The 27,053-nt window shown below is 44.5% G+C and overlaps 1 protein-coding gene across 1 annotated transcript in view; it reads left to right on the top strand.

Annotated features, from left to right (window-relative positions):
- Positions 1 to 25,743, top strand: part of LOC140905756 (uncharacterized) — a 45,972-nt gene extending 20,229 nt beyond the window's left edge. The window contains exon 4 of the mRNA XM_073329172.1: positions 21,962 to 25,743. Coding sequence (XP_073185273.1) covers positions 21,962 to 22,926 — 965 coding nt within the window. The 3' untranslated portion in view covers positions 22,927 to 25,743. The remainder of the gene's footprint in view (positions 1 to 21,961) is intronic.
- Positions 25,744 to 27,053: the final 1,310 nt, after the last annotated feature.

Here is a 27,053-nt window from a genome sequence, read left to right as displayed (position 1 = left end):
ATCTCCTTCCTTAGAGGTTTTTAAGGTCAGGCTTGACAAAGCCCTGGCTGGGATGATTTAACTGGAAATTGGTCCTGCTTTGAGCAGGGGGTTGGACTAGATGACCTTCTGGGGTCCCTTCCAACCCTGATATTCTATGATTCTATGATTCTAAGCCCTCCTCATTATGGTTAGCCAGCCTGCTTGCGAAGATGCTCTTCCCTCTCTTCGTTAGGTGGAGCCCGTCTCTGCCTAGCACTCCTCCTTTTTGGAACACCATCCCATGGTCAAAGAATCCAAAGCCTTCTCTCCCACACCACCTGCGTAGCCATTCGTTGACTTCCACGATTTGACGGTCTCTACCCAGGCCTTTTCTTTCCACAGGGAGGATGGATGAGAAGATCACTTGCGCCTCAAACTCCTTTATCCTTCTTCCCAGAGCCACCTAGTCTGCAGTGATCTGCTCAAGGTCATTCTTGGCAGTATCATTGGTGCCCACGTGGAGAAGCAGGAAGGGGTAGCGATCCGAGGGCTTGATGAGTCTCGGCAGTCTCTCCGTCGCATCGTGAATCCTAGCTCCTGGCAAGCAGCAGACTTCTTGGTTTTCCCTGTCAGGGCGGCAGATAGATGACTCAGTCTCCCTGAGGAGAGAGTCCCCGACCACCACCACCCACCTCCTTCTCTTGGGAGTGGTGATCGTGGAACCCCCATCCCTAGGACAGTGGATCTCATGCCTTCCAATCGGCGGAGTCTCCTTCTGCTCCCTTCCCTCAGATGTATCATCTAGTCCACTCTCCGCATTAGTACCTGTGGAGAGAACATGAAAACTGTTACTTACCTGTATCTGCGTTGCCGGTACATGGACGCTCCCCTTTCTTCTTCTGGAGGTCACATGCTGCCAAATTTCTTCACCGTCCTCCTGTCCCCGCAGTGCAGCTTGCTCTGAATCTTCAGAACGTTGTGTCCGTAGAAGCATATCCTGACGTCTGTCCAGGAAATCTTCAGTTTCTCTTATGCAACGCAGGGTCGATACCTGTTGCTCCAGACCTTGAATCTTCTCTTCCAATATGGAGACCAGCTTGCACTTTGTACAGACAAAGTCGCTTCTGTCCTGTGGAAGAAAGACAAACATGGCACATCCACTGGAGGTCGCAACAGCTGAACACTCCCCATCCATATTACCTTCCTTCTACGAGCTTCCTCAGGAGTTGTAGTAACTACTCAGAGAAGCCGGCAAGATGTCAGCCTCAGTGGGCTCTCCCCAGGCAAACTCCCAGGCAAACTCCCTCTGTTAGCCTCTCTGCTGTTCGCTGCTCAGCTGGTTCACAGCTGACAGGCTTTTTATACAGTCAGGCCCACTCAAGGCTCATCTGGAACAAAGCACTCCCAATTCACACTTTTCAAACAACCAATCAAGCACACGGTCAAACTGTCCCCACAACAGACACTCAGGTATTCACCAACACAGCCTCCCTAATGCAGCCCTTAGCATACCTCCTCTCAGGCAGATCCCAGGCAAACTCCCTCTCTGCTGTTCGCCGCTCAGCTGGTTCTATATACTGTACATTGAAATGTAAGTACAATATTTATAATTATATGGTAAAAATGAGAACATAAGCAAATTTTAAAGTAATCTTGTGCTGTGAAACTTCTGTATTTTTATTTCTGATTTTGTAGGCAAATAGTTATTAAGTGAGGGGAAACTTGGGGGTAGGCAAAACAAATCAGGCACCTGAAATGAGTACAGTAATCTGGAAAGGTTACAGTGGCCAATACCAGGTGCCCCAGAGGGAATGAACAGGTCAGGGAATCATCAAGTGATCCATCCATAGAATTCTATGATTCTATGATTCATCCACTCCCAGCTTCTGGCAAACAGAGGTTAGGGACACTCAGAGCATGGGGTTGCATCCTTGATCATCTTGGCTAATAACCATTGATGGACCTATCCTCCATGAATTTATCTGGAACCCAGTTATTTGGAACCCAGTTATAGTTTTGGCAACGATTTCCACAGGTTAACTGTTCATTCTGTGAAGGAGTACTTCCTTTTGTTTGTTTTAAACTGGTTGCCTATCATTTAATCAGGTGATCCCTGGTTCTTGTGTTCTGTGAAGAAGTAAATAACACTTACTTCCTTATTCACTTTCTCCACATCATTCATGATTGTATAGACCTCTGTCCTATGCCCCCTTAGCTGTCTTTTTTCCAAGCTGAAAAGTCCCAGTCTTTTTAGTCTCTCCTCATACCAAAGCTGTTCCATTCCCCTAATCATTTTTGTTGCCCTTCTCTGTACTTTTTCCTGCCCCAGTTTATCTTTTTTGAAATGGGTGACCAGAACTGTATGCAGTATTCAAGATGTGGGCATGCCATGGATTTACATAGTGTCTCTGTGATATTTACTGTTTTATTATCTATTCCTTTCCTAGTGGTTCCTAACATTGTTAGTTTTTTTGACTGCCGATGCACATTGAGTGGCTGTTTTCAGAGAACTATCCACAATGACTGCAAAGTCTCTTTCTTGAGTAACAGTTAATTTAGACCAGTGGCTATCAACCTTTCCAGATTACTGTACTCATTTCAGGTGCCTGATTTGTCTTGCCTACCCCCAAGTTTCTCCTCACTTAAAAACTATTTGCTTACAAAATCAGAAATAAAAATACAGACGTGTCACAGCACACAATTACTTTAAAATTTGCTTATGTTCCATTTTTACCATATAATTATAAAATAAATCAATTGGAATATAAATACTGTACTTACATTTCAATGTATAGTATATAGAATTATAGAATATCAGTGCTGGAAGGGACCTCAGGAGGTCACCTAGTCCAACCCCCCGCTCAAAGCAGGACCAATCCCCAACTAAATAGAGCAGTATAAACAAGATGTATGAAATTTTAGTCTGTACTGACTTTATTACTGCATTTTATGTAGCCTGTTGGAAAACTAGGCAAATATCAAGATGAGGTTAAGTACCACCTGGAAGATTTCTGTGTACCCCCCAAAGTAAACATACCCCTAATTGAGAACCACTGATTTACACCACAGCATTTTCTATATATATTGTTACGAATTACACCTGAGAGGACACGCACACAACTGCTGCGAATTATACCTGGTAGGACACGCACACAAATGCTACTGATTACACCTGGTAGGACACGCACACAAATGCTGCGAATTATACCTGATAGGTCACGCACAGTTCGAATCTAGGCTGAGGCACATAAACAAAGTCCACAACTGCAGAGTTCCCAAAAGACACTAAGTTTATTACGCTCGAGCGTGGTGCCCCCCTGCTAGCCAGGAGGGGACCCTGAATGCAGATTATACAAAGGTTATATACTTTTTAGCAAAGCATGTTGCCCTCGTGCATCGGAAACCTTAGCCAATAAACAAACCCTTTTCTTATCTACCACCTATCCCTGCTTGGTGCATTCCTCGTGCTAAACCAGTATGTTAATTACACAGCATGGTCCTAAAGCCATGCATCAGTAACTTTTATTATCAGGATGGGAGGCCTCACATCAAAGGCCAAGAGATAGGGAGTTAGAGACTGACAAAAAACAGATACTGGGAGTCAAGGCAGGCTGGAGACAAGGAGGAGGATTTTCACAGGGATTCAGTATCTAAGGATCACTCCTCCTGGTGTATAATGTGCTTGCTTTTAGACAATGGTGGGCCCCAAACCAAAATGGAATCACATGTGCTAACTTTTCCTTAACAATATTTGGGATTGTTTTCCAATGTGCATTACTTTGCATTTATCAACACTGAATTTAATCTGCCATTTTGTTGCCCAGTCACCCAGTTTTGTAAGACCTCTTTGTAACTCTTCACAGTCTGCTTTGGACGTAACTGTCTTGAGTAATTTTGTACCATCTGCCGCATTTGCCTACTCACTGTTTACCCCTTTTCCCACAACATTTATGAATATGTTGAACAGCACTGGACCCAGTATAGATCCCTGATGTACCCTGCCATTTACCTCTTTCCATTATGAAAACAGACCATTTATTCCTACCCTCTGTTTCCTGTCTTTTAACCAGTTACTGATCCATGAGAGGACCCTCCCTCTTATCCCATGATTGCGTACTTTGCTTAAGATCCTTTAGTGAGGGACCTTGTCAAAAGCTTTCTGAAAGTCCAAATACACTATATTCACTGGATCACCCTTGTCCACATATTTGTTGACCCTCTAAAAAATTCTAATAGATTGGTGATGCATGATTTCCTTTTACAAAAGTCATGTTGACTCTTCCTCAACAAATTGTATTAGTTTGTATGTCTGATAATTCTATTCTTTACAATTTGCCTGACACTGAAGTTAGGCTTACCAGCCTGTAATTGCCAGGTTCGCCTCTGGAGCCATTTTGAAAAATTGCCATTACATTAGCTATGTGCCAGTCATCTAGTACAGAGGCTGATTTAAGGTTAAATACCACAGTTCTGCAATTTCAAAATCGAGTTCCTTCAGAACTTGTAGATGAATATTATCTGGTCCTGGTGACTTATTACTGTTTAATTTATCATTTTTTTTCAAAAACCTCCTCTATTGACACCTCAGTCTGGGACAGTTCCTCAGACATGTCACCTAAAAAGAATGGCTCAGGTCTGAGAATTTCCCTCACATCCTCTGCAGTGAAGACTGATAAAAAGAATTAATTTAGCTTCTCTGCAATGGCCTTGTCTTCATTAAGTGCTCATTTTGTAAATCGACCAGCCAGTAGCCCCGCTATTTGTTTGGCAGACTTCCTGCTTCTGATATGCTTAAACCTTTTTTTGTTGTTACTTTTTGTTTCTTTACTAGTTGCTTTTCAGATCCGTTAATGTGGAATTCCAAAACTTTCCGGAGGAGCACCCACAACCATCACTCCTGTATATTTTTCTTTCAGCTCCCAATGATCTCCCCACATCTTCCCCACTGATGTTTGTCTAGCTTCAGGGATGAGTCAGGTGGCAGTCCCAGGTATGTGGAGTAGGGCTAGGGGACAAGCCCAGGAAGTTCCTTGGCACAACACTCTGTGTTTCTGGGAAATGTTTAGAACACAAAACCAAGCCCTGTTCCAAGAATGCTTTGGCTGAGCCAGTTTTACCTCTCTCCACACCCACCCCCATTGTCCCTGGCACCAAAGCAACTAAATAGAATCTAATCTTGGCGGCTGTGATTGCAGAGCCATTGGCCATTATCTTTGAAAACTCGTGGCGAACCGGGGAAGTCCCGGATGACTGGAAAAAGGCTAATGTAGTGCCAATCTTTAAAAAAGGGAAGAAGGAGGATCCTGGGAACTACAGGCCAGTCAGCCTCACCTCAGTCCCTGGAAAAATCATGGAGCAGGTCCTCAAAGAATCAATCCTGAAGCACTTGCATGAGAGGAAAGTGATCAGGAACAGCCAGCATGGATTCACCAAGGGAAGGTCATGTCTGACTAATCTAATTGCCTTTTATGATGAGATTACTGGTTCTGTGGATGAAGGGAAAGCAGTGGATGTATTGTTTCTTGACTTTAGCAAAGCTTTTGACACGGTCTCCCACAGTATTCTTGTCAGCAAGTTAAGGAAGTATGGGCTGGATGAATGCACTATAAGGTGGGTAGAAAGCTGGCTAGATTGTCGGGCTCAAAGGGTAGTGATCAATGGCTCCATGTCTAGTTGGCAGCCAGTATCAAGTGGAGTGCCCCAAGGGTCGGTCCTGGGGCCGGTTTTGTTCAATATCTTCATAAATGGTCTGGAGGATGGTGTGGATTGCACTCTCAGCAAATTTGCGGATGATACTAAACTGGGAGGAGTGGTAGATACGCTGGAGGGGAGGGATAGGATACAGAAGGACCTAAACAAATTGGAGGATTGGGCCAAAAGAAATCTGATGAGGTTCAATAAGGATAAGTGCAGGGTCCTGCACTTAGGATGGAAGAATCCAATGCACCGCTACAGACTAGGGACTGAATGGCTAGGCAACAGTTCTGCGGAAAAGGACCTAGGGGTGACAGTGGATGAGAAGCTGGATATGAGTCAGCAGTGTGCCCTTGTTGCCAAGAAGGCCAATGGCATTTTGGGATGTATAAGTAGGGGCATAGCGAGCAGATCGAGGGACGTGATCGTTCCCCTCTATTCGACATTGGTGAGGCCTCATCTGGAGTACTGTGTCCAGTTTTGGGCCCCACACTACAAGAAGGATGTGGATAAATTGGAGAGAGTCCAGCGAAGGGCAACAAAAATGATTAGGGGTCTAGAACACATGACTTATGAGGAGAGGCTGAGGGAGCTGGGATTGTTTAGCCTGCAGAAGAGAAGAATGAGGGGGGATTTGATAGCTGCTTTCAACTACCTGAAAGGGGGTTCCAGAGAGGATGGCTCTAGACTGTTCTCAATGGTAGCAGATGACAGAACGAGGAGTAATGGTCTCAAGTTGCAGTGGGGGAGGTTTAGATTGGATATTAGGAAAAACTTTTTCACTAAGAGGGTGGTGAAACACTGGAATGCGTTACCTAGGGAGGTGGTAGAATCTCCTTCCTTAGAGGTTTTTAAGGTCAGTCTTGACAAAGCCCTGGCTGGGATGATTTAACTGGGAATTGGTCCTGCTTCGAGCAGGGGGTTGGACTAGATGACCTTCAGGGGTCCCTTCCAACCCTGATATTCTATGATTCTATGATTCTAAGGCAACAGGCTGTGCATACACAGCCGCTAGGAAAGGGTCTGAGTTGAAGTGACATTGAAATGATGTTCAAGAGGAAAAACCTTTCAGGAGACAACAGCATCAGCAGCAATGGGGAGGAGGCTTGAAAGGAGATGAAAACAAGGCCCAGGTTGTGGACTGAGAGTAGTAGAATTGCCCACAGGGCTAGAAAATCAGGGAGAAGTGAAATATTGAGCATACAGAAGCTAATATTAAAGAAAATAGTCCATAATCCAAGAGAGTATTTTCCTCCTGAGGCTACTGCTCTCCCTCACTCTGGCTCTGCTTCACAAGGGCAATAATACTCATGGAATCCATTCCTTCTTCAGAGACAGACAGTTCTGTGATATGGGGCCTGACCTTGCCCAAAAGGTGGGGAGACAGGAAAGCTGGCTGCACTGCCCTTTCTCCTTCCAGGGTGTCTGCAGCAGCACCATGAATTGATCGAATCCAGGGGTTCTCAAACTTCATTGCACTGTGACTCCTTCTGGCAACAACAAAAATTACTACACACACCAGGGAGGGGGGCCCGAAGCCTGAGCCCACCCCAGCCCCACTGCTCTGGGTGGGGGAGGGGAGCAAATCCTGAGTCCCATCTCACTGGGTGAGGGAGTGGGGGTCTGTAACCTGAGCCCCACCACTGGGGCATGAAGCCCTTGGGATTTGGCTTTGTCCCTGGGTGGTGGGGCTCAGACTTCATCTTTCTCCCTGGGTCTCAGCAAATCTAATGCCAGGCTTGGCAACCCTATTAAAATGGAGTTGTGACTCACTTTGGGGTCCCAACCTACAGTTTGAGAACTGCTGATCTAATCCAATATGTCATTATGAAAAATACTAGCTGAGGTCAGAAAGTCTGACCTCCTTTTCCCTCCCCAGGGAAGTTTGGCTCTAGGGGCCTTGCCTCTCTGGTGGTGTCTGGGCCCATTTCCCTGCCATTATGTGTGTGTTGGGATATGGGGAGCCTCTACCTCTCTATGAGGGTCTGACTCCTCCTGCTCCCCTCACATGAGCTGGGATCTGTGGTGGGCTTCCCTTCTTGGGTTATCTCCACCATTCACCCTGTCACCCCTTCATGTAGGAGCGAGAATGTGGAGGTACCTTGAATCTCTTGGAGGGTCTGAGACTTTCTCCCTGCCCCCCACATATGTCTGTCTGTCCCTTTGAAGGGGTCTGAGTCCCTGTGTGTGTGTGTGTCTGGGATCTGGAGGAGCCCATCTCTATTAAGGGGGTCAGAGCCCTTCTCCCTTTCCCCCATGTGATCCATGGTCCTGGAGGACCTGGCCCTCTGAAAGTGTGTGAGCCTCTCCCTCTCTCCCCCCCCCACCCCATGAGCAGGCATTTGAATAAGTCCTGCCCCTATTGGAGGGGAGCTGAGAACAGGCATGTTTGGTGTATATCACAGCCTCTTAACCCCTGACACTTAAAAAAAAACAAAACAGAACCAGAACAACCCCAACCCAGCAAGCTGGGAAAACTAAAGATCTGGGCACCTCTAAGAGGCAATACTGCCCCTGTAGCAAGCACTGAGTCTGTGTATAGCAAAAGAAAATTTTTATTAAAAAAGGAACTCAGCATTCACTTGGGAAAACACCACAATCATGATTTAAAAGCATGAAACCCTAAGTGAATACTCACCTCCAGTACGTTGGGCAGTGTCCTTTGCCTCAGTTTCCCACCTTACAGTGTGAAAGTCCAACAAATAACTGTCCCTTTTACATGCCCCTCCCCTTTCCCTCTCCTCCACCCGACTCAAAGTTGGTTGTCCTTGGTCACGAAGGTGCAGAGCTCAGAGGTGCATTTGCCTGGGCCCACCTCCCCTCCCTGAAATGGGAGGTGGGTGTTGACCAATGCCTCCACTGCTGCCACCACTCATCTCTGCTGCTGTTCACGGCTGCAGCTCGTGGTTCACTGCCACTTCTGCGCTGTCATGTTCTGAGACTCTCCCGCTTAGCCCGGCTCTTAGTGATTTTAGCAGGTGGTGGGGAACCTCTCTGCTACTGGGCTGCTTCACTGTCTTTTACTGCAACACTGTCCCCAGACCAGACCTAAGGCTTAGCTCCTCCTAATTGACATCTTCAACGATGTCAGCTCTAGTAACCACTGAACAGAAACAAGTGCTCTCAGGTGAATCCAATCAGCCCTGTCAACACTGCACAGGGGAGGGTCAAATGGTGTCTAGGACTCTTCAGGCAAAACTCACTCCATCAGGTAGGAACACCTCCCCCCCCCGCCCTTCATTGGGATTTGGCATCTCTACCCCCTGCTTAGCAAGTGAGCTTCAGTTTAGGTGACCCCCTCAATCAGGGCATGTTAAGTAGTTGATGCATTACCCTTGCATGCAATGCTAAAGTGAATAGTAACCCAATACCAGCCAAAATTGATCACTGAAGCACTGTAGGTGTGTCTATTAGTGAGACAAGGTGGGGGAGGTGATATCTTTTATTGGACCAACTTCTGTTGGTGACAGATACCAGCTTTTGAGCCACACAGAGCCCTTCTTCAGGTCTGGGAAATGTACTCAGAGTGTCACAGCTGATTCAACAAAAATAACAACATAACCTACTCCAATAAAAGACATTTCCTCATCCATTTTGTGTCTCTGATATCCTGGGACCAACATGGCTACAACAACACTGTGTCCATGGGTGTGTCTATGACAGGGGAGAGCTCATTTGAATCACAGAATCATAGAAGATTAGAGTTGGAAGAGACCTCAGGAGGTCATCTAGTCCAATCCCCTGCTCAAAGCAGGACCAGCCCCAACTAAATCATCCCAGACAGGGCTTTGTCAAGCTGGGCTTTAAAAACCTCTAAGGATGGAGATTCCACCACCTCCCTAGGTAACCCATTCCAGTGCTTCACTACCCTCCTAGTGAAATAGTGTTTCCTAATATCCAACCTAGACCTCCCCCACTGCAACTTGAGACCATTAATCCTTTTTCTGTCATCTACCACCACTGAGGACAGCTGAGCTCCATCCTCTTTGGAACCCCCCTTCAGGTAGTCAAAGGCTGCTATCAAATCCCCCCTCACTCTTCTCTTCTGCAGATTAAATAGCCCCAGTTCCCTCAGCCTCTCCTCGTAAGCCATGTTCCCCAGCCAGCTAATCATTTTTGTTGCCCTCCGCTGGACTCTCTCTGATTTGTCCACATCCCTTCTGTAGTGGGGGAAGCAAAATTGAACACAGTACTCCAGATATGGCCTCACCAGTGCCGAATAGAGGGGAATAATCACTTCCCTTGATCTGCTGGCAATGCTCCTACTAATGCAGCCCAATATGCCATAGACCTTCTTGGCAACAAGGGACATTCTAGACTCATATCCAGCTTCTCATCCACTGTAATCCCCAGGTCCTTTTCTGCAGAATTGCTGCTTAGCCAGTCGGACCCCAGCCTGTAGCAGTCCATGGGATTCTTCCTTCCTAAGTGCAGGACTCTGCACCTGTCCTTGTTGAACCTCGTCAGATTTCTTTTGGCCCAATCCTCCAATTTGTCTAGGTCACTCTGGACCCTATCCCTATCCTCCAGTGTATCTACCTCTCCCCCCATCTTAGTGTCATCTGCGAACTTACTGAGGTGCAATTCATTCCATCGTCCAGATCATTAATGAAGATGTTGAACAAAATCAGCCCCAGGACCAACCCCTGGGCCACTCCGCTTGATACCAGCTGCCAACTAGACATCAAGCTGTTGATCACTACCCATTGAGCTTGACAATCTAGGCAGATTTCTATCCACCTTATAGGCCATTTATCCAATCCATACTTTTTTATCTTGATGGCAAGAATACTGTGGGAGATCATATCAAAAGCTTTGCTAAAGTCAAGATATATCACATCCACTGCTTTCCCCATATCCACAGAGCCAATTATCTCATCATAGAAGGCAATCAGGTTGGTCAGGCATGACTTGCCCTTGGTGAATCCATGTTGACTGTTCCTGATCACCTTCCTCTCCTCCAAGTGCTTCAAAATGGATTCCTTGAGGAACTGCTCTATGATTTTGTTGGGGACTGAAGTGAGGCTGACCGGTGTGTAGTTCCCTGGGTTCTCCTTCTTCCCTTTTTTAAAAATGGGCACTGTATTTCCCTTTTTCCAATCATCCTGGACCTCCCCCGATCACCATGAATTTTCAAAGATAATGGCCAATGGCTCTGCAATCACATCAGCCAATTCCCTAAACACCCTTGCATTCATTAGATCTGGACCCATGGACTTGTGCATGTCCAGCTTTTCTAAATAGTCCTTAACCTGTTCTTTCATCACTGACGGCTGCTCATCTCATCCCCATACTGTGTTTCCCAGTGCAGCAGTCTGGGAGCTGATTCTGTCTGTGAAGACCGAGGCAATAAAGGCATTGAGTATTTCATCTTTTTCAACATCATCTGTCAGTATGTCACCTCCCCCATTCAGTGTCTGAGTTAATGATTTCAGATTGTCAAAATAACAGGCTCAATTAAAAGTATTTAATCTAAGATTATTAATCTGAGATTAGTACACCACTACAGAATACAGAAATAGACACATTACCACCTTTTGTTAGCAGACTGAGAACTGGATATGTGTCTTTCCCGCATCTGGAAGAGACACGCAATTTTCATTCCCCCAACCTAAGTTTTCATATCATTATCATTATATGGAGTTTCAGACAAAGGAAAGTTGCCAAGAATAGGCTCCCAGAAACATATGTTGTGATGTCATTTCGATACAGTCTCACTTTACCTGACTCATGTGAAGGCATGATTATTTACAGGTGAGAGCACTAACAATTCTCCAAACTAATATCTCTCTGAGGTTTGTTCTTACCCCACAATAATTCTTCCATGTTGATTTCCCCCATTGAAAACATATGGCAAACAATAATCTCTTATTAGTTCCCCAAGTCTATGTATGCTTATGTCAGCATTTTATATATTGTGACGGGGCAAGGTCAGAGAGCTATAGAAAAGTAGTGGGAGATAGATATATTAGCTCCAGGCTAAACAAATCCCTGGTACCAGGATACGTTAAATGGCAGCTGCTCCAAGTCAATTAAGACACCTGGGGCCAATTAAGAACTTTCCAGAAGGCAGGGAAAATGCTAGTTTGATTGGGACACCTGAAGCCAATCAGGAGCTGGTTAAAGGCCTCCCAGTTAGTCAGGAGCTGTGGGAGGAAGTTGCGCTGTTGGAAAGACTGAGCAGTACACATCATATCAGGCGAAAGGAAGGAGGCCCTGAGGTAAGGGTGAAGTGGAGCTTGAGGAAGCGGGGCCTGCTGTGGGGGAAGTAGTCCAGGGAATTGTATGTGTCATGTTTCTAAAAGGTCAGCTACCATAACTGATGCTATTAGGGTCCCTGGGCTGGAGCCTGGAGTAGAGGGTGGGCCTGGGCTCCCCTCTTTGCCCCCCCCCCCAGATTAATCACTGAGTGTGGGAGACAACAGAGACTGAGCAAGGGAGGATAGCTTCTCCTCACCTCCCTCACTGGCTTATGATGAAAATGGCTCTAGAGAGAGAGAAGGGTTACGTGGAGGGTTACAGTGAGTCTCTGAGGCTAGCGAAATCCGCCAGGAAACGCGGGACCCATGTAGACAAGGACAGAGCTTTGTCACAATATATATATGTTCAGGAGATCTTTTCCAAGAATATCTGGAGTTTTAAAGACATGAAGGCATCCCAGTTATTAAATACAGCATAATGAATAAATTCCTAAATAAGGTTACTTATTGGTCAACAGACCAGTGTTCTAGGCCTTAGAATTCAGACACTCTTTGTTGAAGATAAAGATTCTAAAGAATAGTTAATGTATATATGAATCAAATATACAGAAAGAAAGAACTAAAAGTATTACTGTTTACGAACAATAACTCCATTCCCAAATGTCCAAAGTCATTATGCAGAGCCCTCATGGCCATGAGTGTGCACTTTTTTGGTAGTACTAGATGTGTTCATTGATTTTGTAAAGGATCTGCTCTGATTTGGTGCAGCACTCCCTGAATCAGTTTTAGTTTGCTCCATTCTCTCAATGGTAATTTACCCTCAGTGGTAGATGGAATAATCACAGCTTGACCCTCATTTTCAGCAAGCAGTGTTTCACGAACATCCTTATTTTACAGTGGGGCTTCTTGCCAGTCAACAGCATTGAGCCTAGGCAATGGAGATTGGTCCAATACAATGTAATTCACCATGGCTAATGGCATACTTTCAGGGGACAGCCCCAGAGAAACACAACCATGGAGACTCATGCACCTCTGACTCTTGATGACCTAGTGCAAATAGCTCTCACTCCACCTATAGGATTCACAGCAATTTCTGATGTCTGTGGATGCTGGGGCAATGTATCCACATCTCTATTATTTCTCCCTGATTGGTACTGAATGCTGAACTCATAGCTAGGCAAGGTGGCCTGTAGCATCCAGCTTAGCACTTGTTAACATGTAAGTCTATGAATTGTTGTCTGTCCACATTTGAAACTGAGCACATACAAGTAGTTTTGAAACGTCTCAGTGACAGCCCATTTCAAGGCCAAGAACTCCTGCTAGTGAATGGGGTAGTGAGTCTTGCTATCACAGAGTCTGCTTCTGCCAAAGACCACAGGTTAACTTTTACTTTCAACTTCCTGGTATAAGTCTGCTCCCAAGCCCTCCAAACTGGCATCAGCTGCCTGAGTCAGCAAAGATGAGGACTGGAGCATGAGCTAGGCAATTAATGATTTATTGAGAAGCTTTTCCTCACATCTCTCATCCCATCGGGGTCCAAAGGCTTCTAAGGGGCCATAATGTCACTGCTCAGGATGGCCTTACCTTTGGTCCTAGAGTTACTCTTGCTGGACAGGTATCTCCTGGTGAGATCAATCAGAGGCTTTGCAATGGTAGCATACTTCTTCACAAATAGTGATAGTAGCCACTAAATCCTAGAAAGGTCCTGAGCTCTCTGTAATTATGTGGCTGTGGTCAGGTAGTGAGTTTTTCTATTTTATCTGGATCAATACTCATGCCTGCACGGGACACAATGTGACCCATGGATTTGACCTGCAGAACTGGCATTTATCAACTGAAAGTTGCAGTCCATAGGCTTACAGCTGTTCTAGCAATTTATGAAGTCTGTCTTCATGTTCCTCCAAGGTTCTTCCAAACACAATCAGGTCATCCAAATAAACAAAGACTTGCAGTAAGTTCATGTCTCCCACAACTATCTCCATAAGACATTGAAACGTGGCAGGGACTCCAGAAATTAATTGGGGCATGCATTCACACTGATGGAAACCTAATGGGCTGATGAAGGCTGTCTTCTCCCTATCTTCTGCTCCCAGCAGAATCTGGTAGTATCCACTTAGAAGATTCAACACTAGGAACTACTGTCTCACCAGCAAACAGTCCAAGGCCTCTTGTACTTGAGGCATGGTGTGCTGGTCAACTACAGTACACCTATTTAGAGTGCAGTAGTCAAAACACATCTGGATTTTCCCACTCTTCTAACAGATGCCACAATGGGGGAGGAATATGGGTTTCAGGCATATGATCACGGTAAGCTCCTGATGATGATGCTGCACATTCTCCATTTCTGAGAGAGCAATCTTCCTAGATCTCTCCCAGAAGGGTTATGGAGTCTTGTAGTCTGATGTTGTGTTCCACTCCCTTTGCACATCCTACGCATGCGTGAAAATACTTGGATTTTTTCCCAAAGTTCCTTCCTTCCATGATCCTTCCACTCCTCAGACAATGGGGAATCTCCAAAGTCAAACTTTGTCAGGTCTATTGGTGGACCCTCAGCTTCACATTGAGTCTCACAATGGTTTCAGGCTCAAAGAGGTCTGCTATCTTCAGTCCATATTTCACAACAACATCATGGCTTGTTTCGTTAGCAATCAGTATAATCACCTTTTCCTGGGCTTCAGCAGGTAGGGTTATGACTCCACTGAGAACCAGCACTCCTTCAGGGAGCCCTCCCTTAGCCAGCTGCTCTACCATTGCTAATATCCCTTTCCTGCCTTTTAGACAGGTACTCATAGCAAGCACTTCTCTCTCCATCACTGCAGAGACTACTAACAGAGTTGTGGCCCTGTACTTCAACACTCTCATTGATAGCTCAGACCTTTCCTTTTTAGGGTTCTTGGTTTTTCTATAGGCTGAAGCACAAAGCGTATGGATCCTCAGGATGCTTCGGTATTGGTCCCCTGCTGACTGGTTGCAGTACTCATAGGGTACCTTGAAGAGACTGGAGTTGATCCCTGTCATAAATATAAAGGGAAGGGTAAACCCCTTTAAAATCCCTCCTGGCCAGAGGAAAAATCCTCTCACCTGTAAAGGGTTAAGAAGCTAAATGTAACCTCGCTGGCACCTGACCAAAATGACCAATGAGGAGACAAGATACTTTCAAAAGCTAGGAGGAGGGAGAAAAACAAAGGGTCTGTGTCTTTCTGTGTGAGGCTTTTGCCGGAGACAGAACAGGAATGGAGTCTTAGAACTTAGTAAGTAATCTAGCTAGGTATGTGTTAGATTATGATTTCTTTAAATGGCTGAGAAAATAGCTGTGCTGAATAGAATGAATATTCCTGTCTGTGTGTCTTTTTTGTAACTTAAGGTTTTGCCTAGAGGGATTCTCTATGTTTGAATCTAATTACCCTGTAAGGTATTCACCATCCTGATTTTACAGAGGTGATTCTTTTCTTTTTACTTCTATTAAGTCGTCTTGTAAGGAGACTGAAGCTTTTTCATTGTTCTAAGATCCAAGGGTTTGGGTCTGTGGTCACCTATGCAAATTGGTGAGGATTTTTACCAAACCTAACCCAGGAAGTGGGGTGCAAAGGTTGGGAGGATTTTGGGGGGAAAGACGTGTCCAAACTCTGTTTTTTCAGGAACCCAGATAAAGTTTGGTGGTGGCAGTGAAAATCCAAGGGCAAAGTGTAAAATAATTTGTACCTTGGGGAAGTTTTAACCTAAGCTGGTAAAAGTAAGCTTAGGAGGTTTTCATGCAGGTCCCCACATCTGTACCCTAGAGTTCAGAGTGGGGAAGGAACCTTGACAATCCCTATCAGCACAAACACATAAGAATCTCCTTTAGGGTTGGGGCATATCAGTGCAGTGGTGTCCACATCTTGTCTTACTTTGGCAACATCTTCTGAACATTCCAGGTGCACTGTCACGTACCCTTGGCAGGGGTATTCATATATGCTGAGGCCACACAGACCAGGGCCAGTCAGTGGCAGTATAGGCAGGTGCCTAAGCATCTGTTGGTAGAAGGACTGAAATATAATAGTCACCTGAGATCCACTGTCGAGCAATGCCTTACATTCTGTCCCTTTAATCCTCACCTCTGCTCAAGGCCCTATCAGGCCTGCTGTTATCCCAGCTAGGCAGCCTTTTCCAGGGAAGCCTTCAAGTCGTGTGGACCTGGGTGGCCCCATTCCCAAGCCCCTTTGGCAGTTCCTCATCTCCTAACTGGTCCTCAGCTTTCCATATACTAAGGAGGGATTTTCTTCATTATGACACTTGGCAGCTCCATGTCCATCCTGGCCACACTGGACTATGGTTCTGATATTCAGTTCCTCTTACAATTTGAGCCAGTTTGGTCAGCTCCATCTGCTCAGCAGTTACCCCTCTTGCTCCCCTCTTGACAGCTTTCTGAAGCAGTTTCTCCAGCCTCTGTATGTAGGCTGAGGTCTTCTCGCCCCTTTGTTGATGGCAAGAATGGCAGAGCCTGCCCAAAAGGGGGGGGGGGGCAGGGCTCCCTACCCCTCCTCTTCCACCCGAGTCCCTGCCCTTGCCAAGCCAAAAGCCGGAGTAGGCCGGGAACCACAGGTTCTCCACCTGCCTGGGATGGGGGACTGTCATAAATATAAAGGGAAGGGTAAACCCCTTTAAAATCCCTCCTGGCCAGAGGAAAAATCCTCTCACCTGTAAAGGGTTAAGAAGCTAAAGGTAACCTCGCTGGCACCTGACCAAAATGACCAATGAGGAGACAAGATACTTTCAAAAGCTGGGAGGAGGGAGAGAAACAAAGGGTCTGTGTGTCTGTCTATATGCTGTTTTTGTTGGCGATAGACCAGGAATGGAGTCTTAGAACTTTTAGTAAGTAATCTAGCTAGGTATGTGTTCGATTATGATTTCTTTAAATGGCTGAGAAAAGAATTGTGCTGAATAGAATAACTATTTCTGTCTGTGTATCTTTTTTGTAACTTAAGGTTTTGCCTAGAGGGATTCTCTATGTTTTGAATCTAATTACCCTGTAAGGTATCTACCATCCTGATTTTACAGAGGGGATTTCTTTACTTCTATTTACTCCTATTTCTATTAAAAGTCTTCTTGTAAGAAAACTGAATGCTTTTTCATTGTTCTCAGATCCAAGGGTTTGGGTCTGTGGTCACCTATGCAAATTGGTGAGGCTTTTTATCCAACATTTCCCAAGAAAGGGGGGGTGCAAGTGTTGGGAGGATTGTTCATTGTTCTTAAGATCCAAGGGTCTGGGCCTGTAGTCACCTAGGTAAATTGGTGAGGCTTTTTACCAAACCTTGTCCAGGAAGTGGGGTGAAGGTTTTGGGAAGTATTTGAGGGGAAAGACGTTTCCAAACAGCTCTTCCCCAGTAACCAGTATTTGTTTGGTGGTGGTAGCAGCCAATCCAAGGACAAAGGGTGGAATATTTTGTACCTTGGGGAAGTTTTGACCTAAGCTGGTAAAGATAATCTTAGGAGGTTTTCATGCAGGTCCCCACATCTGTACCCTAGCGTTCAGAGTGGGGGAGGAACCTTGACAGGGACCAAGAGCATTCCCCCGCCCATGTCCCCACCCTGCAGACCTCCCAACCAAGGGCAGGTGGAGGGTCCATGGTGCAGTGCCCCACAGCTGCCAGGGATCCCCGCCCGGGCTCCAGCTGCTGTCCTGGCCAGGGGAGTGGGGTCTTCATGGGGGAGAGAAGTGACGTGGCAGGGCCTTTCTGAGGAAGTAAGCATGAGAGCTGGGGTATGGTGTAATTCTCAGATACGTTCATTTCTCAGTTTGTGAGCAGAGAAGCTTTGCCAAATGTAATTGCATGATGCCCAAAGTGGGCGATGGCAGCTCAGGTTGATACACTGCTGTTAGAGGGCTTTCTCTGAACCCCTTTCCCTGGTTCTTGTCATGCAGACAGAAAGCAGAAGACAAGAAGTCTGAAGTGCCAAGAAGTCTGAAGTGCAGGCAATGCAATGTTTACTGGGGATAGTTCCAAGCAAACATATCCATAGCTCTACATGCCGGCAGAGTCTGTTTCCCAGGGTTCCATTCCCAGCTCTGACACCGCAGAGTGTTTACCCCATGTCCCCTTCCCAGCTCTGACACCACAGAGCCTTTGTCCATGTCTCTGTTACCCATTCCCCAGTCTCTATTCCCACTTCCTCCTTCTTAGCAGCCCCAAATATACATGAAGTGCACGCCCCTACTCACACACCTTACCACTTATGGTCATGCTCCGTTTCGGAGGGCCGTGAGTCTGGGGTCTTCATCCCACTTCTTTTGTATCCCGTTGGGGGAGGGGGTAAGGAATGAGGTTTTGCTCTGGCCAACGCCAGGCTTTTCTTTGGCTTTTAGTGTTTCTTATGCCTCCACCCTGAGCCCTCCTTGCCCATCCTAATTCGTTGCTTGATATAGGAGTTGGGGGAGTCTTAAAATGTGAGCTTGTATATTATTCTCCCACCATGCCCAGTAATATTTTAACTGTTCTTATCTGTTCCCAATATACTAACAAACCCATCTGGCCAGGCTAGGGTTGCTAACTCGTTTGGATCAGATGGACTGGATGCTATTGCCACAAATATCATCCGGTCCAACCAAGTTAGCAACCCTAGGCTAGGCCAAAGCAACATACAAAGTGTCTTTGTTCTCACATATTAGTATAATATATACGAGTATCAAAAAGTCAAACTCAAAATTCTATCTGCGGCTGACAAACAAGCCTACATATTAACAATTGCTATTTCATGCATTCTTTATGTCTGCATTCTAATCATTTTGCAATAATTGCATTTTAAAAAAATCAAATATTTCAGTCAAAGTGTGATCCAGGAAAGAAAACTGAAGGAGAAAAGGGTAAGAAAATGACATTTCTCCTCTGCTGTCCTTATTTCTGCAGGAATTATCAGCTCAGATTTTTCTGAAATGAAATTGAGAGCATCACTAGCATTGGGAGTTTGATCCATGCTCCAGAAATTTTTCCTCTCACTCAGCAGGTTTGGACAGGGCTCAATAGTACCCACTCCCGAGGTTGGCTTCTTTGTTCAGCAGCAAGGGCAGATGCAATTGCTTTAAAAACAAGAGAAGAAGTTGCTAGGTCACCTGGCTGGGTGCTGTGGGATTCTAACCAGGATTGGTCGAAAAGTTTCCATCAAAGCTGGGTTCTTGATGAAAAAATTGGGTTTTCTACTAAACAAAACTTTTTATGCGAAGTCCATGGCAAATTTGGACTTTTCATCAGAAAACCAAAAAGTTGTTGTCTTTTGGCCAATGGATTTAGGCTGAATACTCTCTTGTTTTTTATGAACATTTGAAATTTTCTGTCCAAAAAAAAAAAAATTTTTCTGACCAGCTCTACTTCTGACAGTACTGATGGGATTTTGGTGTTTGGGTTAAAGAAACATATTTACATTTTAGATACAATACTGTTTGAAATGTCTTTGCATGTGCAGATAAATGTTTGATACTGTTGGTGTGTGTTCAGCCGCCTCTTCAAATCTTTGCCAATGCACCTTAGTCCTGACCTGCAATAGACCCTGGTGTTTCGGTCCCGGTTTTCTCCTGAATGAAGACTAACAATCAAGCCAAATCATGCAGTGGTTTTGTGATGTGGGAAATTGTTTTCTATGTTCAAGGAGGAACCAACATAGGTTTACTGAAGAGCAGTCCTTATACTGGAAATGATCATAGTTCACACTGTACTTGGCTAAACATTTTCTCACTCAATCCCACGCCTTTGAGGGTTGCAGTCACTCCCACAAATGCCTTCAAAAAAACCCCCAAATTTTAAATAATTCTTTTCCAGTTTTCTCAGTGTTTTCCTAATTCTCCATATCCTGTCCCTGCATTTCTTCTGAGTTTGCAAAGAGACTTTTCCCAAGCTGCACTGCCAGCTCCACAGACAATCTCGGCTTCCTGGCATGGTAGGAATGATGAGCTGTGGCATACTCCATCTCTGCAACAATCTTGCTGGTCTGAGGGCAGTCATGCTGATGTGGACACAGGTTCGGTGGGACTCTGCAACTCCTCCCTGACCAAGAGTGAGGGGGTCACTTGTGGGCAGGCCAGCTGCTCCCATGCAACTTAGCTCCCTTCCTCCAATGAGCCTTCCACTGATCCTACTCCCCATTTCTCCCCCATTCAGGGGCCAGGGCAGTTACTGCTGACCCAGTGCAGCCCAACACCACAGGGAGAGGGGACCTGGAAGGGGAGTTTTAATGAAAAAAACCCCTCTATTCGACATTGGTGAGGCCTCATCTGGAGTACTGTGTCCAGTTTTGGGCCCCACACTTCAAGAAGGATGTGGATAAATTGGAGAGAGTCCAGCGAAGGGCAACAAAAATGATTAGGGGACTGGAACACATGAGTTATGAGGAGAGGCTGAGGGAGCTGGGCTTGTTTAGCCTGCAGAAGAGAAGAATGAGGGGGGATTTGATAGCTGCTTTCAACTACCTGAAAGGGGGTTCCAAAGAGGATGGCTCTAGACTGTTCTCAATGGTAGCAGATGACAGAACGAGGAGTAATGGTCTCAAGTTGCAGTGGGAGAGGTTTAGATTGGATATTAGGAAAAACTTTTTCACTAAGAGGGTGGTGAAACACTGGAATGCGTTACCTAGGGAGGAGGTAGAATCTCCTTCCTTAGAGGTTTTTAAGGTCAGGCTTGACAAAGCCCTGGCTGGGATGATTTAACTGGGAATTGGTCCTGCTTTGAGCAGGGGGTTGGACTAGATGACCTTCTGGGGTCCCTTCCAACCCTGATATTCTATGATTCTAAATCACCAAGGGCCATTTTCTCTTCCTCCCAGGCCAGTTTCTCTAGGTGGCTGTTCTTCACCCTGACAGGCCCACCCTCCCCAGCTGACAGCTCCACTTAGCACCTGTCAGCCAGAGCGGCTTTCCCTGGGCTGCTCACCCATTCAGTGTCCTGGGCTGTTACCCAGATGATGAATAGCCTTACTGGCTGAAACAGTTGGGAAGGCGCTATTTCCCCTGGTATAAGTCCCCCCTAGCTGAGTGCCATGCCGACTCCATGCAAGGGGAAGAGCCAGGGGGATGCTGTGGCCATTGCCGAGAGAGGGCTCCTCTCTAGGATCCCATTGCTCCTCTGCTGCTGTGCAGACCGGCTACCCATGGAGGTCCTAAGGGCTCCATGCCACGGAGAAGGTGGGATTTGGCTCTAAAGCCAGGCAATGCAGCTCTATTGCATTTATTTCCCTGGGTGTGTTAATCAGCTCCCCTAACTAAGAGTGTCAAGAGCTGCTATTGTGGGCATGGTGCATGTTCTCCATCTACTTTTACTGTCTGTACCTCTTCTACAGTGTTTTCTTCCTGTCCTGCCCTCTTTTCCTTCACTGTTTTCCCTCCTCACTCCTGTTTTTCTTCTCCTGCTCCACAGGCTTCACTCTTTTCCCCTTTCATCCATCTGTCCCAATTATTTGTCCCATTTCCCTTTTCATCTTTTTTTAATTCCGTTCTTTATCTCCCTAGTCTCCTTCCTTTCTCTTTTTACCTCATTACCCCAAAAATAAAACAGAGGGGCTGATTTGTAGAGGTGCTGAGCACCCAAAACTCCAGCTGAAGTCAGGGGGAGCTGGGCGTGCTCCACTTCTCTGGAAGTCAGGTCCAAGTTAAACTCCTTGGGCATCTTCTGGCAACTAGGGGACCCATTCTCTAGTCTGCCCTGGCTCTTTCTGCTGCTCCCACATTGCTGGGCTGGCTCCTGGTGACTGCTGCTCCTTTCTGCATGTAGTAGAGGCTGGACAGGGAGCTAATGAGACCTGGTGGCAACACTGCACCATGAGCAGTGATTCCAAAACAGAACAGTAAGGATCCAGATTAGCATCCCTCCCAGAAACAACACCTGCTCCCTGTGCTGGCCCCTCCAGCCCAAAGCCTGCTGTGTGCTTAGAACTCACTCAAATCTGAACCGAGGCCTCCAAAGGTGACCGGCTGTCAGTGCTAACCACCCACTTTGCTGCTCTGCTCCAACATGCAAAATGTTTCCATGCCAATTAACTAAGGCCTTACAACAGATATAATTACAGAAAGGGAAATTCCCCCAAACTCACACATTGTTACTTTATTATCTTTACCATGACATTGTCAAACTTACTTCTTCCAGGCCCAAGAGCTGCCAGACATTACATTGAGAAATCCGAACTAAGGATTGTTCTTGTTGGCAAAACTGGAGCTGGGAAAAGTGCAACGGGAAACACCATCCTCGGTGAGAAATTATTTGAGTCTAAAATCACAGCACAATCAGTAACAGACAAATGTACTGTCAGGAAAAGAGATTGGAACGGCAGGGACATTGCAGTCATTGATACTCCTGGTCTTTTTGACACAAAAGTTCCTTTAGAAAAAACTATGAAAGAAATAGGGCGTTGTGTTGTAGTCTCCTCCCCAGGACCCCATGCTATAGTTCTGGTGATGCAGCTGGGTCGTTTCACTGAAGAAGAGAAAAAAACAATTAAAAGAATACAAGACATTTTTGGGGAAAAAGCTTTGGAGTACATGATCTTCTTGTTCACCAGAAAAGATGACTTAGGTGACGTGACTTTAGATGAATATTTAAAAGCTTTGGATGACAAAGATCTTCAGAAGTTGATGGAAAAGTGCGGGAATCGATGCTGCACTTTCAATAACAAAGCAAAAGGACAGGACCAGGAAGCCCAGATTTCAGAGCTAATTACAATAACTGATAAAATGGTGCAAATGAAAGGAGGCTTACATTATACTAATAACATCTATAAATATGCTCACATGAAACTTCAAGAAAAAATCATGCTACTCAGAGAAAGCTGTAAGGAAGAGATGGAAAGAAAAGAAAGCGAGCATGATGAGGAATGTAAAAATATAGATAAGGAACTAAAGAAGGAAGGCTCACATGATGAAATCACTTTGAAACAAAAGACCCAACAGAAGGAGGCCCTAGGACAAAAACTGGAAAAAGATTTAGAGAAAATAAATAACCACTACCAGGAAGAGCTACGTAAATTCAGGGAACAAGCTGACGATGCTTCTATAATAGAAGCCATTTTATTAGAATTCAGGCATATATTTTCAAAAATCAAAAGCTGGTTTTAATAACGATTGACTTACTATAATTTCTCCTTCTCTTGTCACTTTGCCAGTTTTTCAATAGTCATAAATTAAATTTCAGTGCTTTGTAACCATTTAACCTCCTAATTTTTTTCTGCATTGAAATTTATATTTGTATCAGCTTCATAGTCAGGCTTATACTTTCATACCCTACAGCAGATGCATACAAAGCATGAGTAAATGAAGCTATTAGCTTTTGTTCTTTCTTAACATTAGGTGGTGGTTCCAGCTACAGTTATTTGATCTCTTCTGAACTATGAGTTGGAATAACCTTGGGTTGATATAAGATATTAATTGTGACTACTATTGTTGACAATATGGTTGTAAATGTAGATGTTAATTCTGTTCAGGAATCACTTACTGAAATCAATCTGTTCATAAAAATAACCATTCATAAGCATTCACTCATCAGTTTGGATGAACAGTTCTCAGCTCATTGGTTGTTCACAAGCAGTTCATTCAGACTTGTCAGTATTCAGTATTTGTAATTATGACTGGCCACCCAAGTCACATGATATTGTTTATGCTTCTGGATTAAAATTTTGTAAACAAGAGAATAATCAGTGATGCATGATGTGGATTTTCCGATCAATAATCTGAAAATTCATGAAACCTTCAAGGTTTGCAAATATTTTTTCACATTCAAATCAGCACTTCTATTCACTAAACTATTTGTGACTAAATGCTTTAAAAATATTCACAGTTCTACCACATCTACCTATAGATATAGCCTACCTATAATTATGTAATGTACTTCTATATTTTCCTGTTTCAGCTTCTGATTTGCTGTGAAATGTCATGTGATAATTTCCATTAATTATAAATGATGTTATAAAAATAAATTCTATTTACATTTAAGCATATGTCAGCACTTGGGGTTATAGAATTTGATGACATTATGTAGTTTTATGCTGAATTTTAAGACACATTAACCCAGGTATCATTTCTGTAGCCAATTAGTTAATTTTCTCTTCCATGTATCATTGTGCTATGTCATGTTATGATCAATTTATATGCTATTTCATATACAATCAATGTATGCTAAATAGATTAAAGTTGTAGGATTACAGAGGTATACGGCTGATAAGTATTTACAAGTAATGAATGTGTACTAGGTATATAAATAAAACATGACTGAAATGCATGGCCTACTGGCTGAGACTTGTAAGTTTTCATCTTAACCACACTAGGCCATACACTTAAGAATCCTTGACATGAGTGGTTGACCAATGAATAACCCTATGCCCCAAAGGTCCCAAGATTACTGTTAAGATGTGCCAATAGGTGATTGCAATAGATCGCAATGTATTGTCCGAGACTATGAGAGACATGATTGTAACATCTTTGAATGTCTCTCTTGATCACAGGGTACGTGTCATGCATAGATGCTAATGAGAATAAGAGGAACTACAAACAACCTATGAAAAATGGGGACCCCAATATTTATGAGATGTAAAAGTACAGATAAGGGAAAGAGGACTGACACCTTCATACATATGCATAAGGTGTTAGGTGCAGTTAGAATTGCAATATATAAAGGGTTCCCTGGTTAAGTAAAAGTGGGAACACCCACGGGAAAAATCCCAGCAGGAACTATCCCTCGACTGATGATCAGTTGGTGAGAAGGTCGTCGGACCCTAGAATATTTTTCAGGATGTGAGTCTCATTACAGTTATAATTATTCAGTAGGTTTTTGTAGGCTTTCTATATGCATGTTGTGACGTTGCACCCCATATGTTTTATTGAAATGTGCTGATGAGTGTGAATATGACGTAACTGGAATATGCTTTATGCACAAGGTCTCTTGTAAGGTATCATTACAAATCTTATAATCTACTGAGTGTGTTCATCCTATTTGTTTGCATGCATTATTTCTATGTCTGGAGTTAGGAGAATAAGATATAAACTTGTATTACTGAAGTAAACATATTAAGTGGAAGCCGTTAAGGGTGCTTCAGAATCAATTAACTGTAAATGGCTCTGTTTACTTGCAAACCTTCCTGTGTACATGTGGGCCAGCTCGGGAAGAATGGAGGCTGGGGTCTCACAGGACATTTGGCCATGGCACATGGTACTGGAATCCATCTTAAATCTGGTACTTTTCCATTTAGAAGGAGGGGTGGGGACCCAGACAGACAAAAGATTCCAACCTTGTACCAAAGCTATAAAAGGGTGGGGGGGCAGGACAAAAGGGGCCAGTCATGAGAGAGCCCCTGCTTACCACCTAAGATATCTGCTGGAACTAACAAGGACTGTACCAGGGGAAAAGATTGGGCCCAGACTAGGAAGGAGTCTAGTCTGTGAAAGAAGCTTATTGGAACATCTCTGAGGGTGAGATACTACCTGTAATCAGTTTCTTAACGTATTAGGCTTAGACTTGTGTGTTTTTTGCTTTATTTTGCTTTGTGACTTACTTTGCTCTGTCTGTTATTACTTGAAATCACATAAATCCTACTTTTTATACGTAATAAAATCAATTTTGTTTATTAGTAAACCCAGAGTAAGTGATTAATACCTGGAGGAAGAAAGTGCTATGCATATCTCTCTGTCTGTGTTATAGAGGGCAAACAATTCATTAATTTACCCTGTATAAGCTTTATACAGAGTAAAATGGATTTATTTGGAGTTTGCCTCCCATTGGGAGCTGGGTGTCTGGGTGCTGGAGACAGATAACCTGCTGAGCTGTTTTTAGTTAAAGTCTGCAGTTTTGGGGGTGTGATCCGGACCCTGGGTCTGTGTTGCAGCAGGATAGCATGTCTGGATCAACAAGGCAGGATTCTGGAAGTCCCAGCCTGGCATACAAAATGGGCTCAGAGGTATTTTCAGCACATCACATGACAGTCTCAAGGGGGTCTCTGTGACTGAATCCATCACACATGGATAATTGTAATTTTACTTATCATTTTAATAAAACTTGTAGTACATATAAGACTTTGTACTTGTGATTGTGTCTGTGGCCATTATCCTTAGACTTGAGAGCCTCCACATTTGATAAAAACTCCAGAGGGAATTTTACTCTGAAGTGGAAACTGTAGCAACCAGAGCCAAACAACATCACTAAATTCACTTTAAATAAAGTAAAAGGCGACATTTACTATGGATCAGTTATTGCCTCCTTATAGTTAAAATTAGTATTTGCTTTCTTTTATAAATGAGTGAAGGGATCCTCCCTTCTACTACAGCCCTTGGACACTTCTGTGGGAGCACACAGGGTCATAAAGTCCTCTTTGGGGGGCTCAAGGAGAATTCTTCTTTGAGTGTTTGTCCACACAGACCCCACTAGGTGTGTGTGTGCCTCATGTGCACGAGTCCAGAATCTTTTGACTAGCCATGTCCACTAGCCATGTGCATAAACCTTTCCTTCCTACCCCCTGGGGCAGTGAAATTGAGCTACCATAGTGTCCCACTGCTTCCCTGTAGCTTCCTTCGAACAGTTTTGGAGTGTTAAGAAATTAAGTGCCTGGATACTTTTGAAAATCCATCTTGATACCTGTCTGCATCTATAATCACCTAAAGACCTTCAAAAATCTGGCCACAAGGGCCTCAGTCATTCACCTGCATGTCCACCAATGTAATATATGCCATCATGTGCCAGCAATGCCCCTCTGCTATGTACATCGGCCAAACTGGACAGTCCCTACCTAAAAGGATAAATGGACACAAATCAGATATTAGGAATGGCAATATACAAAAACCTGTAGGAGAACACTTCAATCTCCCTGGACACACAATAACAGATTTAAAGGTAGCCATCCCGCAGTAAAAAAACTTTAGGTCCAGACTTCAAAGAGAAACTGCTGAGCTTCAGTTCATTTGCAAATTTGACACTATCCGCTCAGGGTTAAACAAAGACTCTGAATGGCTGGCCAACTACAAAAGCAGTTTCTCCTTCCTTGGTGTTCACACCTCCTCTACTAGAAAAGGGCCTCATCCTCCCAGATTGAACTAATCTCGTTATCCCTAGCCTGATTCTCGCTTGCATATTTATACCTGCCTCTGGAAATTTCCACTACATGCATCCGACGAAGTGGGTATTCACCCACGAAAGCTTATGCTCCAATACATCTGTTAGTCTATAAAGTGCCACAGGACTCTTTGCCGCTTGTCCTGCA

Source organism: Lepidochelys kempii, chromosome 2 (assembly GCF_965140265.1).
Source record: "Lepidochelys kempii isolate rLepKem1 chromosome 2, rLepKem1.hap2, whole genome shotgun sequence".
Taxonomy (NCBI): domain Eukaryota; kingdom Metazoa; phylum Chordata; order Testudines; family Cheloniidae; genus Lepidochelys; species Lepidochelys kempii.
Note: the sequence above shows the minus strand (reverse complement) of the source record. Positions and strands in the feature narration are given on the sequence as shown.